General features: G+C 49.8%; 1 protein-coding gene across 2 annotated transcripts; it reads left to right on the top strand.

The window, feature by feature from the left end:
• The first annotated feature begins 18 nt into the window (after positions 1 to 18).
• On the top strand, positions 19 to 14,062 carry LOC6614731. 2 transcript variants are annotated; one of them, XM_032713857.1, is made up of 9 exons: positions 19 to 249; positions 313 to 1,037; positions 2,595 to 2,740; positions 2,796 to 3,125; positions 3,185 to 3,443; positions 3,511 to 4,593; positions 4,653 to 7,147; positions 7,208 to 13,163; positions 13,232 to 14,062. In XM_032713857.1, exons 1-9 carry the CDS (start codon positions 176 to 178, stop codon positions 13,654 to 13,656), a joined length of 11,493 nt encoding a protein of 3,830 aa, XP_032569748.1. In that variant the 5' UTR covers positions 19 to 175; the 3' UTR covers positions 13,657 to 14,062. The 2 variants fall into 2 exon arrangements, with proteins under 2 accessions (XP_032569748.1, XP_032569749.1); XM_032713858.1 differs by having other exon boundaries at positions 19 to 1,037.
• The last annotated feature ends 440 nt before the right edge of the window (positions 14,063 to 14,502 follow it).

Here is a 14,502-nt window from a genome sequence, read left to right as displayed (position 1 = left end):
TGCGCTCCACAAACAGTTTGTTGTTGTGTCTCGCTGGACGTTTCGTTCGTCGCGCGTTCGGGAGCGAAATAAAGCGTAAAATGGTCAAAACCCAACGCCCGCTTCGAGCCAATATTAAGTGCAATTGCCGAGCAGTTGCAGAGTGCCATGTGTGAGTTGCCGCGGCAGTTGGAAAATGCGAAATCCAAAGGACAATAGCAACAATGCCAGTTCGATACATACACACAGACGGGGGCCGATGAAAAACTGGTATATAAAAGACGCCAAAAGCTTGCGAAAAAGAGAGCTAACGCGCCCCTAACTTGGCTGCAGGACAACACACCACAAGGCGAACCGAAACAGGCGACACTTACCAGGGGGCAGCATAAACACAGGCAGCACCGCTTCCGTGATGTCACAACAACACCCCCATCACGCCCACCCCCACCACTACGCCCACCACTACCCGCCCCCCGTGACGCCCATGTCCATGCAGCAGCAGCAACAGCAGCATCAGCAGGCGCAGCTGTCGCCTCAGCAGCAGCAGCAGCAGCACACCAATTGGTACTCACATGTTGCTTCCTACCCCACACCCCACTCGGCCTTCGGCCCCGCCCCCGCCCCCTCATGCAAGGCCGCCAACAACAGTGTCAGCGGCAACAACAACAACAACATTATGGGCGGCGGGGGATACGGGCCAGGGGGTGGTGGCGCGCAGGGCTATTATGGCGCCGCTGGCGGTGGCCTCAATGTCAGTGGGGCAGTGGTGGGTGGTGGTGGGCCGAGCTACGGCCTTGGGGCCAACACAGTGGCATATGCCCACAACCAACTGCTGCAGTATCAACAACAACAACAACAGCAGCAGCAGCAGCAACAACAGCAGCAGCAACAGCAGCACCACCAGCATCTTCCGCAGCACATAAGCCAACAAAGACCCTATATGGGCCACAATATCATGGCCGGCAGCTATCCTTATATCAAAAGCGAACCCATGGAGGCCTACCAGCAACCCCCGAATCCCATGGCCCCGCCCCCGGCACCAGAAGTATTAATAAAATGTAAGTTCCCGAAAATGAATGTATAGTACGATTCAAATTAGTTAGTAATCATATTTTATGTTTATTACCGAGTGTACTTCCTTGAACTGGATGGGTTGGGTTTTTGTGTATACTTAAAGAGATTCCCAGAGAACCTGGAGACGAAAATAGCTATTATAAAACTGAGAGTAATTCTTTTAATTACTATGCAAATTAAAGCACACAAGCGCGAAATAATGTAAATTTATGGCAACTGAAACACTCAATTTCGCATAGCTGCCGATCCAGATTAAAAACCAAATATGTTGATTTATTAAGCCGCTTGAATGGGGAAGTAAAAATATTCAAATCGAAAATCCCTTTACGCCGGAGAAAGTCCGGAAAACCTAAGCGCAAAATCCGCCTTTGCCATAGAAACAGATACAGAATACACGCAGTATATCCACTAACATGGGGCCATTTTCCTATAAGTAGCGTAGTTTCAGCTCCATTTTGGCGTCGAATCAATAAAACGTTTGTTGAGTTTCGCTGAGGTTTGGCGCTTGTTTCGTTCGGATGGTTTTCGGATTCGGATTCTGATTCGGTTCCACCGCTCGTCAACCTACGGCTCTGTATCTGTATCTTGCTCTGTTCGGTTCCGTACCGTGGCGTACAATTTGGTTCTGTTTGCGCGCCTCTCGGTATGTGCGATGGTACGGTTGTCAGTATGTATCCATTTGGCAAATGTGTACTCGGATAGATGCTTTATACTACCGGCGTAACCTATTCAGTTCGATTCGTACGCACACATGTGCATGCACTCGTATGTCCAGTGAGTGTGCATATCATCTTCCTCCTCACATTTTTGGAACGGGTTGTGGCGGGGCACTGTCTTCCAAGTCGCTTCTTATGTAACTTGCTCCCGTAGACTAACCTACAAATGATTGGTCCCGCCCCGCACTCCCGGTGCCATTTCGATGGGCGTGTGGGCCGGGCTGAATGCTGAGAGTACGACAAATATTATTGGGTACGACGCCCAAAACATTGATACCATGGGTAATGATTTTCAGTCTCTCAAACATGTTCGCGTAATCCGGATATCAACTTTAGTATGCGGATGCAGAAGGCAAGGTTGCTAATAAATATAAACACTAAGTCGGACAGACTAATAAATATTGGTGCGTTTATCTTTTATTTGACCAATCAATGAGTCCAATACCTTTTACTTCAAAAATGATTTTAATATAGTTCAAATGCGAACAGCCAGCCTAGTATCCATATATAATGTAAATAGAAGAAATATCTGCAGAGCACTCAATTATCTATCAATTTTATGTAGGGGCTGTTAATTCTTATCACCAACCAATGGGGAGTACAAAATACAATTCGAAACCATAGAAACAGCAAACAGTGGATACAGAATTTTCATCTGCGCAAAGTTTTAGCGTTTCGCGGTTATATAAATCTTTCAATTAATCGCCAGCATTAATAAATTAGATTGTAACCATATTTATTATTCCTTTGAACCAAGTATTATATGTGCATACATTTGGTTTTAAAAGTCGTATTACAAATAGTAATCAAATATTTCCTGAACAGCGGAACCCATTGACGAGCATTCCTACAAGTCCAACTATATAGACGACAATACGCCATTTGCTGACTTCAGCAAGTTCAGCGAATTCAGCGAGGACATGCTGAGTCCGAAAGTGGAGCTGACCGTAAAGGATGAGTCCTACGGAAGGGTGAGTTTACAATGGTTCCTGGTCGAAACTCATAGTCATAATTTCTATACTATAGACCACTAGCAGTTTCCTGCGTCGCAAACAACAATCGGATCGGGGCACCGAAAGTCTGCCCATTTGCCAGCGCTGCAAGGAGGTCTTCTTTAAGAAGCAGGTCTATCTCCGCCATGTGGCCGAGAGCAACTGCGGCATCCAGGAGTACGACTTCAAGTGCAGCACCTGTCCCATGTCCTTCATGACCACCGAGGAGCTGCAGCGGCACAAGCTTCACCACCGGGCCGACAGGTTTTTCTGCCACAAGTACTGCGGCAAGCACTTCGACACGATCGCTGAGTGCGAGGCGCACGAGTACATGCAGCACGAATACGATAGCTTTGTCTGCAACGTAAGAGGCACATATAATTGGTCTTTTGGAACACTATATCATTGTTCGTCCATTTGCAGATGTGCTCCAGCACCTTCGCTACGCGGGAACAACTGTACGCCCACCTGCCGCAGCACAAGTTCCAGCAGCGCTTCGACTGTCCCATCTGCCGACTATGGTATCAGACGGCTCTAGAGCTTCATGAACATCGTCTGGCTGCTCCATATTTCTGCGGCAAGTACTACACGGGCGGACAGTCATCTTCTGCCTCCCAATCCCAATCGCAGCAGCACCAGACCAACTACAAGCTGCAGGACTGTCATATGGCAACCATGGAGAGTAAGTTAGGAAACATAAGTAAAACAAAAAAACACCTTCTCTTACGTGGTATTTCTCTGTGTTTTAGTGCCCACAACCCCGCACCACAAAACCACTCCATCCGGCTCGTCTTTGCCGGCGACGTCTGCGCTGAATTCTCTACTGCAGCAGCGTCAGGCAAATGCCGACGGAGCTGCCATGTTCGCAGTATCCGCAATGAAGAACGAAGTGAATGTTAAGATGGAGCGAAGCTACAGCAACTCTACCAGCGAGTCATCCTACAGCGTTCAGGACAGTGGCTACAATAATGCCTATGGAAGCGACAGCTCAATGCACGCAGGAGCGATCGCCGGGCCACAGGCGCACTCCTCAACGCTGGACGACTCCGAGGACGCCTTGTGCTGTGTTCCTCTGTGTGGAGTGCGCAAGAGCACGAGCCCCACGCTCCAGTTTTTCACGTTCCCCAAGGACGAGAAGTACCTCAATCAGTGGCTGCACAACCTCAAGATGTTTCACATACCCGCCGCCAGCTATGCCAATTTCCGCATCTGTAGCATGCATTTTCCGAAGCGCTGCATTAACCGCTACTCTCTGTGCTACTGGGCCGTTCCCACGTTCAACCTGGGCCACGACGACGTGGCCAATCTATACCAGAACAGGGAGCTCACCAACACGTTCACCACCGGCGAGGTAGCGCGCTGCAGCATGCCTCACTGTACAAGTCAGCGGGGTGAGAGCAATTTGAAGTTCTACAACTTTCCCAAGGACATCAAAAGCTTGATCAAGTGGTGCCAGAATGCACGACTTCCCGTTCAGGCAAAGGAGCCGCGTCATTTTTGCAGTCGCCACTTCGAGGAGCGCTGTATTGGCAAGTTCCGTCTAAAGCCGTGGGCGGTGCCTACTTTACACCTAGGTGCCCAATATGGCAAGATCCACGATAACCCAAAGAATTTGTACGTTGAAGAAAAACGCTGCTGCCTCAACTTCTGCCGCCGGAGCCGATCCTCTGACTTCAATATGTCGCTATATCGATTTCCCAGAGATGAAGTTCTCCTGCGACGCTGGTGCTACAATCTCCGCTTGGATCCCGGAGTGTATCGTGGGAAAAATCACAAAATATGCAGCGCCCACTTTATCAAAGAGGCGTTGGGTCTGCGCAAACTATCACCAGGTAAGTTTGAACGGAATTGCTGCGTTTGTAAAGAATATTTAAATGATTTCTTAATGTAGGGGCCGTTCCGACGCTTCACCTGGGTCACACTGACACCTTCAACATCTACGAAAACGAACTGTGGCCACCGCCAACGGCACCCAACAGTCACAGCAGTGGCCTCCAGCACCAGACGCAACATCATTCCTCACAACACTCACTGCAACAGCAATTGCACAGCAAATCGTACAACCGGCAATCGGCGGCCTCCACGTCCTCCTCCGCCAGCTCGGCAAACTCTCACTACGTGGATCCTGATCTAAGCGCCTCTTACCTTGGCTTAGGTGCCAGTGGATCTTCTGCAATGAATGCCAGCGACAGCATGGACGTATGTTGCGTGCCTAGTTGCGAGAGTAAGCGGCACAATAATGAGAACATTACATTCCACACCATACCACGACGACCGGAGCAGATGCGCAAGTGGTGCCATAATCTGAAAATACCCGAGGAAAAGATGCACAAGGGTATGAGGATCTGCAGCCTGCACTTCGAGCCCTATTGCATCGGCGGTTGCATGCGACCATTTGCGGTGCCTACGCTTAACTTGGGTCACGATGACGACGATATTCATAGAAATCCGGATGTGATCAAGAAGTTAAACATCCGGGAAACGTGCTGCGTTGCCGTGTGCAAACGAAATCGCGACAGGGACCACGCGAATCTGCACCGTTTCCCAAGCAATGTGTCCTTATTGACCAAGTGGTGTGGCAATCTCCAGCGGCCTGTTCCGGATGGAAGTAAACTTTTCAACGACGCCATTTGTGAAGTACACTTCGAGGAACGATGTCTGCGCAACAAAAGGCTAGAGAAGTGGGCAGTGCCCACACTATCGTTAGGCCACGAAAACATCCCATATCCGCTGCCAACGCCGGAACAGGTTACGGAATTCTACGCTCGACCCACTGCGCCCAATAATGGCGAGGAACAGGGAGAGTGCTGTGTGGAGACGTGCAAGAGAAATCCCAGTGTGGACGACATCAAGCTCTATCGGCCGCCGGAGGAAGCTTCCGTGTTGGCCAAATGGGCGCATAACCTGCAGACGGAGAGCAGTCAACTGACAAGCATGAGGATCTGTAATCTTCACTTTGAGGCACACTGCATCGGCAAGCGGATGAGACCTTGGGCTATTCCAACACTAAATCTGGCCGGCAACATAGAGAATCTCTACGAGAATCCGGAGCATTCGATGCTGTACAAGCGGCGGACTCACATGAAGGCCAAGCAGTCGGCTTCCGTGAAGCCCACTTGGGTGCCCAGGTGCTGTCTTCCGCATTGCCGCAAAGTTCGGGCTCTCCACAACGTTCAGCTGTATCGCTTCCCCAAGCTCAATCGCTCCACTCTGGCTAAGTGGGCGCACAATCTGCAGGTTCCTATGGTTGGCAGTGCCCAGCGCCGTCTATGCTCGGCTCATTTCGAGCCGCACGTGCTGAGCAAAAAGTGCCCGGTGCCGCTGGCGGTGCCCACATTGGACTTGAATGCGCCGCCCGGCTTGAAGATTTACCAGAATCCAGCAAAGCTCAAGGCAAGCAAGCTGTGTCTGCAGCGCGTGTGCATTGTCGAGAGTTGTCGTAAGACACGGGCGCAGGGCGTCCAGCTCTTCCGACTGCCACATAGTCCAACGCAGCTGCGCAAGTGGATGCACAACATCAAAACGCGACCCAGAGCGGCAATGAGGGCCCAATACCGTGTGTGTTCCCGCCACTTTGAGACACACTCTTTCAATGGCCGGAGACTGAGCGCTGGCGCCATTCCCACCCTGGAACTGGGTCATGACGACGAGGACATCTATCCCAACGAAGCGCAGGCCTTTGCGGACGAGCACTGCGTGGTGGATGGCTGCGAGGCATCCAAGGAACAGCCTGACGTGCGACTCTTCCGCTTTCCCACAGAGGATGACGATATGCTATGGAAGTGGTGCAACAATCTCAAAATGAACCCGGTGGATTGCACCGGCGTGCGCATATGCAATAAACACTTCGAGGTAGATTGCATCGGGCCCAAGCACTTATACAAGTGGGCTATTCCCACCGAGGAACTGGGTCACGACGACGCCGACATCGAGCTAGTGCTAAATCCCAAGCCGGAGGACAGGTATGTGGATCCTGTGTTCAAGTGCATCGTACCGACCTGCGGAAAGACGCGTCGCTTCGACGAAGTCCAGATGAACAGTTTTCCCAAGGACGCGAATCTCTTCGAGCGGTGGAAACACAACTTGCGGCTGGAACACCTCAGCTTCCACGAACGCGATCGGTACAAGATATGCAACTCTCACTTTGAGGATATATGTATTGGAAAGACGCGGCTAAACATAGGTTCGATCCCGACTCTAGAATTGGGTCACGACGAGACGGACGATCTGTTCCAGGTAAATCCGGAGGAGCTGCAGAGCAACCTTTTCGGACGACAGCGGCGAGTACACGACGAGTCGGTCGGAATTATCATCAAGCAGGAGTTTTCCGAGTCGGAGGACGTCAAAACGGACGTGTCTGATACCAAAGTTTTCAATACGAGACAGGTGAGTTTTCTATTATTAGAGGAGCAATAATTAGCCAGTTAAATCCGTATTTTCTTTAAGGTTAAGCTCAGAAAGACTATGTCCGATCTGAAGTGTTGTGTGCGCAGTTGTGGGCGCAGTCGACTGGAGCACGGAGCACGCCTCTTTCCATTTCCCACCGGTAAGCAGCAGCACTTGAAGTGGCGCCATAACCTGCGCCTGGAGCCCGACGAGGTGGACCGATCGACCCGGATTTGCAGTGCGCACTTCAACCGGCGCTGCATTGATGGCAAACAGCTGAGAAGCTGGGCAATGCCCACGCAACAACTGGGCCACCAGGAGCAGCCGATCTACGAGAATCCGAAAAACATACCAGGATTCTTTACGCCCACCTGTGCTCTGAGTCATTGCCGCAAGCGTAGGAGCATTGACAACGATCTCCGCACCTATCGATATCCGAGGAGTGAGGATCTTCTGGAGAAATGGCGGGCGAATCTGCGTCTGGCGCCGGATCAGTGTCGCGGCAGGATATGTGCTGACCATTTTGAGTCACAGGTGCGTGGAAAGTTGAAGCTGAAAACGGGAGCGGTGCCTACTCTAAATCTGGGCCATGATGAAGGCTTAATATACGATAATGAGGCTATAAAGGTGGGCATGACCGAAGAAGAGGAAGTCAGCTCGGAGATGCCACGACTGAAACCCAAAAGAGAGCTGATTGATGAAGAGGAAGAAGAACTAGAGGCTGAGGAGGAGCCCCATGAGCACGATATGTACGATGAAGATGAGAAGGACGGCCACTACTTCGATCCTCTCGAACTGGTCGAGACCTTTGCCGAACATCCAAGTGACGATGAAGGCGAGTATCGTGGAGATGAGGAGGATGAGCGCGACGAGGATGAGGACCTGGACGAGGCGGAGCACTTTCATCCGGAAAACCCACCCACTCCCCCAACTATCCCTCTGCGTCGCGAAAAGCCCGCTAATAATGTGACGCCCATCTGCTGTCTAAAGCACTGCAGAAAGGAACGCACTGCTTTTCATCTACTTAGCACCTTTGGCTTTCCCAAGGATCGCCAGCTGCTGCTCAAATGGTGCTCCAATCTACACCTGAATCCGGATGACTGCATCGGCCGCGTTTGCATAGAGCACTTTCAGCCGGAGGTACTGGGAACCCGAAAGCTGAAGCAAAATGCGGTGCCCACTCTCAATGTGGGCCACGATGAGCCACTTAGGTACTCTTGTAATGGAATAGATCTTGACCAGGAGCAATTGCAGCCACAGCACTCGGTTTTTCGGCTTTGGAGCCTAAAACACTGCCGCAAGAGGAAACTGACGGAGCCGCCGGACATCCGCCAAAGCAAGTGGAGTGCGGAAGTGCGGAAGATGCAGAGATTGAGGATGGAGATGAAAATGAAGATAGGGAGAGAGATCAAGCTGGAGGTGCAGACGGAGAGGGAATTGAAGACCAAGGAAAAGACTCCAATGACGAATCAGGGGAAGATTAGGTTGGTAAGATGTTGCATCAGCTCCTGTGCGAACGAAGACGTTAACCAACTACTTCCGCTGCCTGAGGAGCCTAATCTCTTAAGAAAGTGGCAGCATAACCTTAAGTTATCAGTAGACACGGACTTCAAGAAAATCCAAGTGTGTCTAAAGCACTTTGAGGAGCAAGTGGTGCAAAACGGAAAGCCCTTGGAGCAGGCAGTACCCACCTTACAGCTAGATCAAAACAGTTGGAACATTAACAGAAACAGCGGAAGTTGTCTGTTTCCAGAGTGCAGAAAATCTTCATCGGATCGGTTAAGCTTTGTTGATTTACCTGGAAATGCGGTCATTAGAGATGCCTGGATGAGTCACCTTAATTTACCACCCAGCACTGATGGTCTTCTTTGTAGTGACCACTTTATGCAACTCCTTGAACAGGTGGAATTCCCCAAGGTATTGGCCGCACAAGATTTGGAGGACTTGCAGTGGATTGCTGACGAACTTAAATGCGCTGTTCCCAGTTGTTCGTCCAAATCTGATGGGGATCTTCAGCTTATCCCGCTTCCGGAAAAGGATGCTACCCTTTTGAAGTGGCTACATAACACAAAGATATCTTACGATCATTCAAAGCACAAAAGCTATCGCATATGTGTTCTTCATTTCGAGCCGACTTGCTTAGAGGCGAATTTTCCGAAAGCTTGGGCTATACCCACCTTGCATTTAAGCCACGATGACGAGCTTCATTTGAATCTCAGGCCTGAATCTCGCAGTGGTACTCCAAACAGCAACTCCAGGCTAACTCCATTGAGAATTAAAACAGATCTGGCCTCCTTGGGAAGTCCATGCTCGAGTGCAAGTCCTAGTCCTCGAGGCAGGATCAGGATATGTTGCATTTCCACATGTGGACAGATTGGAAGTAGTCAAGTTCGACTCTACCGCTTTCCCACCGAAGAGCAGGCCCTACTGCGGTGGCTGGTGAACACGCAGCAGCAACCTCGCCTTGTGGACCCTGCGGAGCTTTATGTGTGCCAATCTCACTTTGAACCCGACGCCATTTGCAAAAAACAGCTTCGTTGCTGGGCAGAACCCACCTTAAACCTAGGCCACGACGGGTTTGTTATCCCCAATGCCAAACACAATGGAAACATTGCTGGGGGCCAGGATACTGAGGAGGCGATGAGGCTTATCCGGGAGCGCTATTGCTCCGTACTGACTTGTTTCCAGGCTGAAGCCAGCGGTATAAGGCTATATGAGTATCCCAAGGATATGCCAACTATACGAAAGTGGGCAGCTGCGTGTAGACATCGCTCCATGCAGGCCAGCAGCAATGGATTCAAGGTATGCCAGTCTCACTTTGCACCGGAATGCTTCGAGCCGGACACTTTAAATTTGATTGAGGGATCCGTTCCCACTCTGGAGTTAAGTAGAGGGGACATAGAAAGACACTGCCTAGTGTCTGGATGTGAAAAGGATGCATCTGGAGGACGTCTGCGCTACTACAAGGTGCCAAAGACCGCTGCTCAACTGAATGCTTGGAGCAACAACCTGAAGATCAGTTCTGTGGACCTCGGATTGGGGGAGCAGCTCATTTGTGAGCGTCACTTTGAGCCCTTTTGCTTCGGTGCCCACAAGGGATTACGAACTGGCGCACTTCCGACTCTCATGCTAGGGCACGACGAAGAGGTGGAGATGTTACCGAACCCAGAAAGTCTCTGGCAGAAAAAAGAAGAGGTTTGCTGTGCCACTGAATGTGGTCGAATTTGGCAGCCTGGAGACACTAAGTTTAGTGGATTTCCTAAATCATTGGCGTTGGCTAAGAAATGGGTTCATAATCTTCAACTGAGCGTAGAAAATGACCAACTGAGCAGTCTGAAAGTCTGCAGTGTGCATTTCGAAGCTTCTCTCTTCAATAAAAGTGGCTTAATATCGGGTTCCATACCCACACTGGAGCTGGGCCATTCTTCTCAGGATATATTTCTGTCGGACACCCAACACATGGGTAAAAGAACCATAATATCGGATCTTGATTGCATTTATCCTGAGTGCAAGGAACTGTGCAAAACCGTGTCATTCAATCTGCCCCAAGAAGAGGACCTACGGACAGTGTGGCTCCGTCACTTGAAGATCGAAGAGCCGTCGAGTGGTGTCGGTCAGCTATGCCCACTACACTTCGTTATTCTTTACGAGCTAAGTATCAAAAGTTTTCCGGAGCACGTTTCAAACCGATTCCTTGAAGAAAAGTACTATTCTGCTCGGAACAACAGGCGCGTCAAAATCGTTAGCTGTGCGGTTGAAGGTTGTGAAATGATCAGACCGCGGGATAAGGTGCTCCTGCACGGGTTGCCGCAAAGGAAGGACATACTGAGAATGTGGGTTGAGAATGGCCAACTGGAGATTACGGAGCCGCAGCAGCAATATATGCTTAGGGTATGCCGCAATCACTTTGAGTCCCGATGTTCGTTTGACGACAGGCGGCTGCATCCATGGAGCGTTCCCACTCTGAACTTACCTGGAAATCCGGTGCATCAAATTCCCACTAAGGAGGAGTGGCAGGAAATGACGATAAAATTCAACCAGGAAGCCGATACAATTAAATTGGAGATAGAGGAGGAACAGGAGGAGGAAGAGCTGCCCGAGGAGGAAGAGCTGCTTGAGGAGGAAGTGGGTGACTGTTCTCTTCTAGAGCCTATTGTAAGAATGGAACACATCGAGTCCGATGAAGAAGACTCAGAGATGCCGGCTCTGGAGGTCCTTCTGGAGGTTGGTCACGTTGAGCGGATGGACAGCTACGAAAGAGTGGATGAGTCCTATACCGAACAAGCCGTCTACCAATCTAATGGCATTAGAAACCAGTACAATGCCAACCACTGCGCCGTTGAAGGATGCGAAGTGACCGTTGAGGACGTAGGCGGGACCATCAAGCTGCACAAGTTCCCCGCATCTTCGGAGGCCGCTAGGAAGTGGATGCACAACACCCAAGTCGACATGGATGAGAAGTTCTGGTGGCGGTATCGAATTTGCAGTTACCATTTCGATCAGGAGTGCTTTCAGAGCGCAAGGATAAAGAAGGGAGCGATGCCCACTCTTCGCCTGGGACCTAAGAGACCGGACAAGGTGTACGACAACGAATTCGCATTGCAGGAGACTGAGGAGCTCATAGTGCCTGAAGACCTTCAGTTTGAGGATCCCAAAAAGCCGAAAAGGGAGGTAATAAAACTGTGTCTGCCAACGCCGGCTCCGCCTCGAAAGTCCAGTAAGTTTTGTCAGATCGAGGGATGTATGAATCACCTGACCACTGAAAACATAACCTTGCACAAATTTCCCCATTCGGAGGACATGTGCCTCAAGTGGCAGCACAACACGCAGGTGCCTTTCGATTCTTTCCACCGATGGCGATACCGGATATGTAGTGTCCATTTTCATCCGGTGTGCTTGCTTAACATGAGACTAGTCCATGGCAGTGTGCCCACCTTAAAACTAGGTAGCAAGGCTCCCAGCGAACTGTTCGACAACGACTTCGAAGCCATTAACCTCAGGCTGGACAAGAAGTGGGGGACGAACCAAAGTACCGTGCAGATAAAGGAGGAGGATGAAGATTCTATGCCGTCCCTGGAACCAGAACTGCAGCTTCGCGAAGACCAAGAGGTGGAGGAATCAGAAGCTACGCAAATACCCTTTAACCAGACAAATTGGAAGGGCCAATTGCGATTGCCTGTGAAGCAAGAAAAGGTGGCCTACAACCAGGTGAAGTCAGGATACGATAAGTGCTCCTTAAGTCATTGCCAGCGGCAGAGATCTAAGCATGGCGTTCACATCTACAAGTTTCCCAAATCGAGGCTCCAACAGGAGCGTTGGATGCACAACCTCCGTATCCGCTACGATGATCGAAGGCCGTGGAAGTTTATGATCTGCAGCGTGCATTTCGAGCCCCACTGCATCAGCCTGAGGAAGTTGCGCCCCTGGGCGGTTCCCACCCTGGAGCTGGGAGATAATGTGCCGGAGAAGATCTTTACGAACGAACAGTGCCATGAACTCTCCACCGATCGCAGCGAGGCGGAGAGCGATGCCGATGAGGAGGACGGTCTGCAGGAGGACGAGGAGGAGGAGGATGAGTACGAAGAGGAAATGGGCCCGGAGGTACGCATCAAGCGGGAACGGCGTTCCAAGCTTGATCCTTGGCCACCCGGTCAGGTTCCTCCGTGGAAAGTTAAGCAGTGTTGTCTTCCTTACTGCCGTGCCTTCCGTGGCGATGGCATCAAACTGTTCCGGCTGCCCAACAACCGCACCTCCATACGCAACTGGGAGCTGGCGACGGGCATGGTGTTCAAGGAGTCTCAACGAAACACTCGCCTGATTTGCAGCCGGCACTTTGAGCCCGAGCTGATTGGCGTAAGGCGTCTCATGCGGAACGCCATTCCCACGAGGCACTTAAGTACGCAGGAACCGTCCGAGGAAGTAAAAAGAAAGCCGGATCCTCCACTCCCAATCGCAACCTGTTGCATGGCTGACTGTCATCATAATGGAAATGTTAAGCTGCACAAGTTTCCTAGTGGTAAGTAAAGAAATTAGAAGAAAACTAATATAAGACCCATGTAACTTTTATTATTTCTTTTATTAAAGACCCGGCGCTACTTAGGCAGTGGTGCCAGGCACTCAGGCTCACGGATACCCAGAGGTACCGGGGCAAACATATCTGCTCGGTCCACCTGCCCACCGACAGGTCGGTCAGCTGCGTCATCTGCGGAGTGGAAAACGCCCAGTTGCCGATGCTGGACTTTCCAGAGCAGCGCAATCAGCGTGCCAAATGGTGCTACAATCTCAAGATCGAAGCCATACCCAAGTGGGACCACTCCAAGCACATCTGCTGTCGTCACTTTGAGTCGCATTGCTACCTCCAGCCGGGTGAACTGCGTCCAGGTGCAATACCCACACTGCAGCTGAACCACGACGACACGAATATATTCCTCAGCGACTTCGCCACTAGTCCGACAGGCAATCGGATCAAGGACGAGCCGCTGAACAACGACGATATGTTGCTGGTTTAGTCTACCCACATGGAATCATTTTAGTCTAGTTTTAGCTATACCATTTTATAGACCTTTTTGTACATCCATTGTACAATGCCACATCACGTCTTCTAGTTTTACCATGTAGTCTCTACCGGTGATTTTAATGCGTTATTAATTCATAAGTGGCTTGTGGAGAAAAGATATGCCATACAAAGAAACAAACACAAAATGTTCCTTAAGTTTTTGTTTTTACTTTTTATACATACGTACTTTAACTGTGAGAAAAATGTGTTTTAGTTTCCGTAATACTGTCATATATGAACTATAGATAATATATCTATAATATCCTGTAATATCCTTGAGCGTATATGTGTATGTAGACTTGTAGATGACACAATATTAGTTGGAGGTTTTCTAAATATACATCATACTGAAACTGAAACTAGCTCTCTGCTTCTGGGGTGTCTATACGGAGGTCTTTCCTATATAAACCTAATCTAATTAACCTAATTACTAACTAGCACCACATCCGTCTGACTAGAATCTGAAAGCTTATTCTAAACTTTCTATCTTTTACCGGTTAATGATCCTGATTGAGAATATTGTATAGGGTCGAAAAAGATAATTTTTACTTGTTCGAAATTGGCGGGCGTGTCATTGATAAAGGGTACCAATCTTACTATCCAATCGTACTATAAACTTAATTTTTCATATTTGTAGTGCACATCAGGATATACTACTAGATAATGCAGGAAACCTCGACTTCAAAATGGAAGAGGTCCAGGTGAAAAAGGAGAATCACACTCAGAAGAATAGGACACTGAAGTGGAAGGCGCGGCCCAAGTTACAGTGGAGCTTCTAGTGAAAGAATAAAACGAAACA

This window comes from Drosophila sechellia, chromosome 2L, assembly GCF_004382195.2.
Source record: "Drosophila sechellia strain sech25 chromosome 2L, ASM438219v1, whole genome shotgun sequence".
Taxonomy (NCBI): Eukaryota; Metazoa; Arthropoda; class Insecta; order Diptera; family Drosophilidae; genus Drosophila; species Drosophila sechellia.
The sequence above is the reverse complement of the archived record's forward strand: the minus strand, read 5'-3'. Positions and strand labels throughout refer to the sequence as shown.

Excerpts from the sequence above, each read along its gene's own strand:
- LOC6614731 (XM_032713857.1), top strand. The coding sequence starts at position 176 with ATGCGAAATCCAAAGGACAATAGCAACAATGCCAGTTCGATACATACA. Across the intron at positions 7,148-7,207 it reads AAGTTTTCAATACGAGACAG|GTTAAGCTCAGAAAGACTAT; the intron begins GTGAGTTTTCTA and ends ATTTTCTTTAAG. Across the intron at positions 13,164-13,231 it reads GCTGCACAAGTTTCCTAGTG|ACCCGGCGCTACTTAGGCAG; the intron begins GTAAGTAAAGAA and ends CTTTTATTAAAG.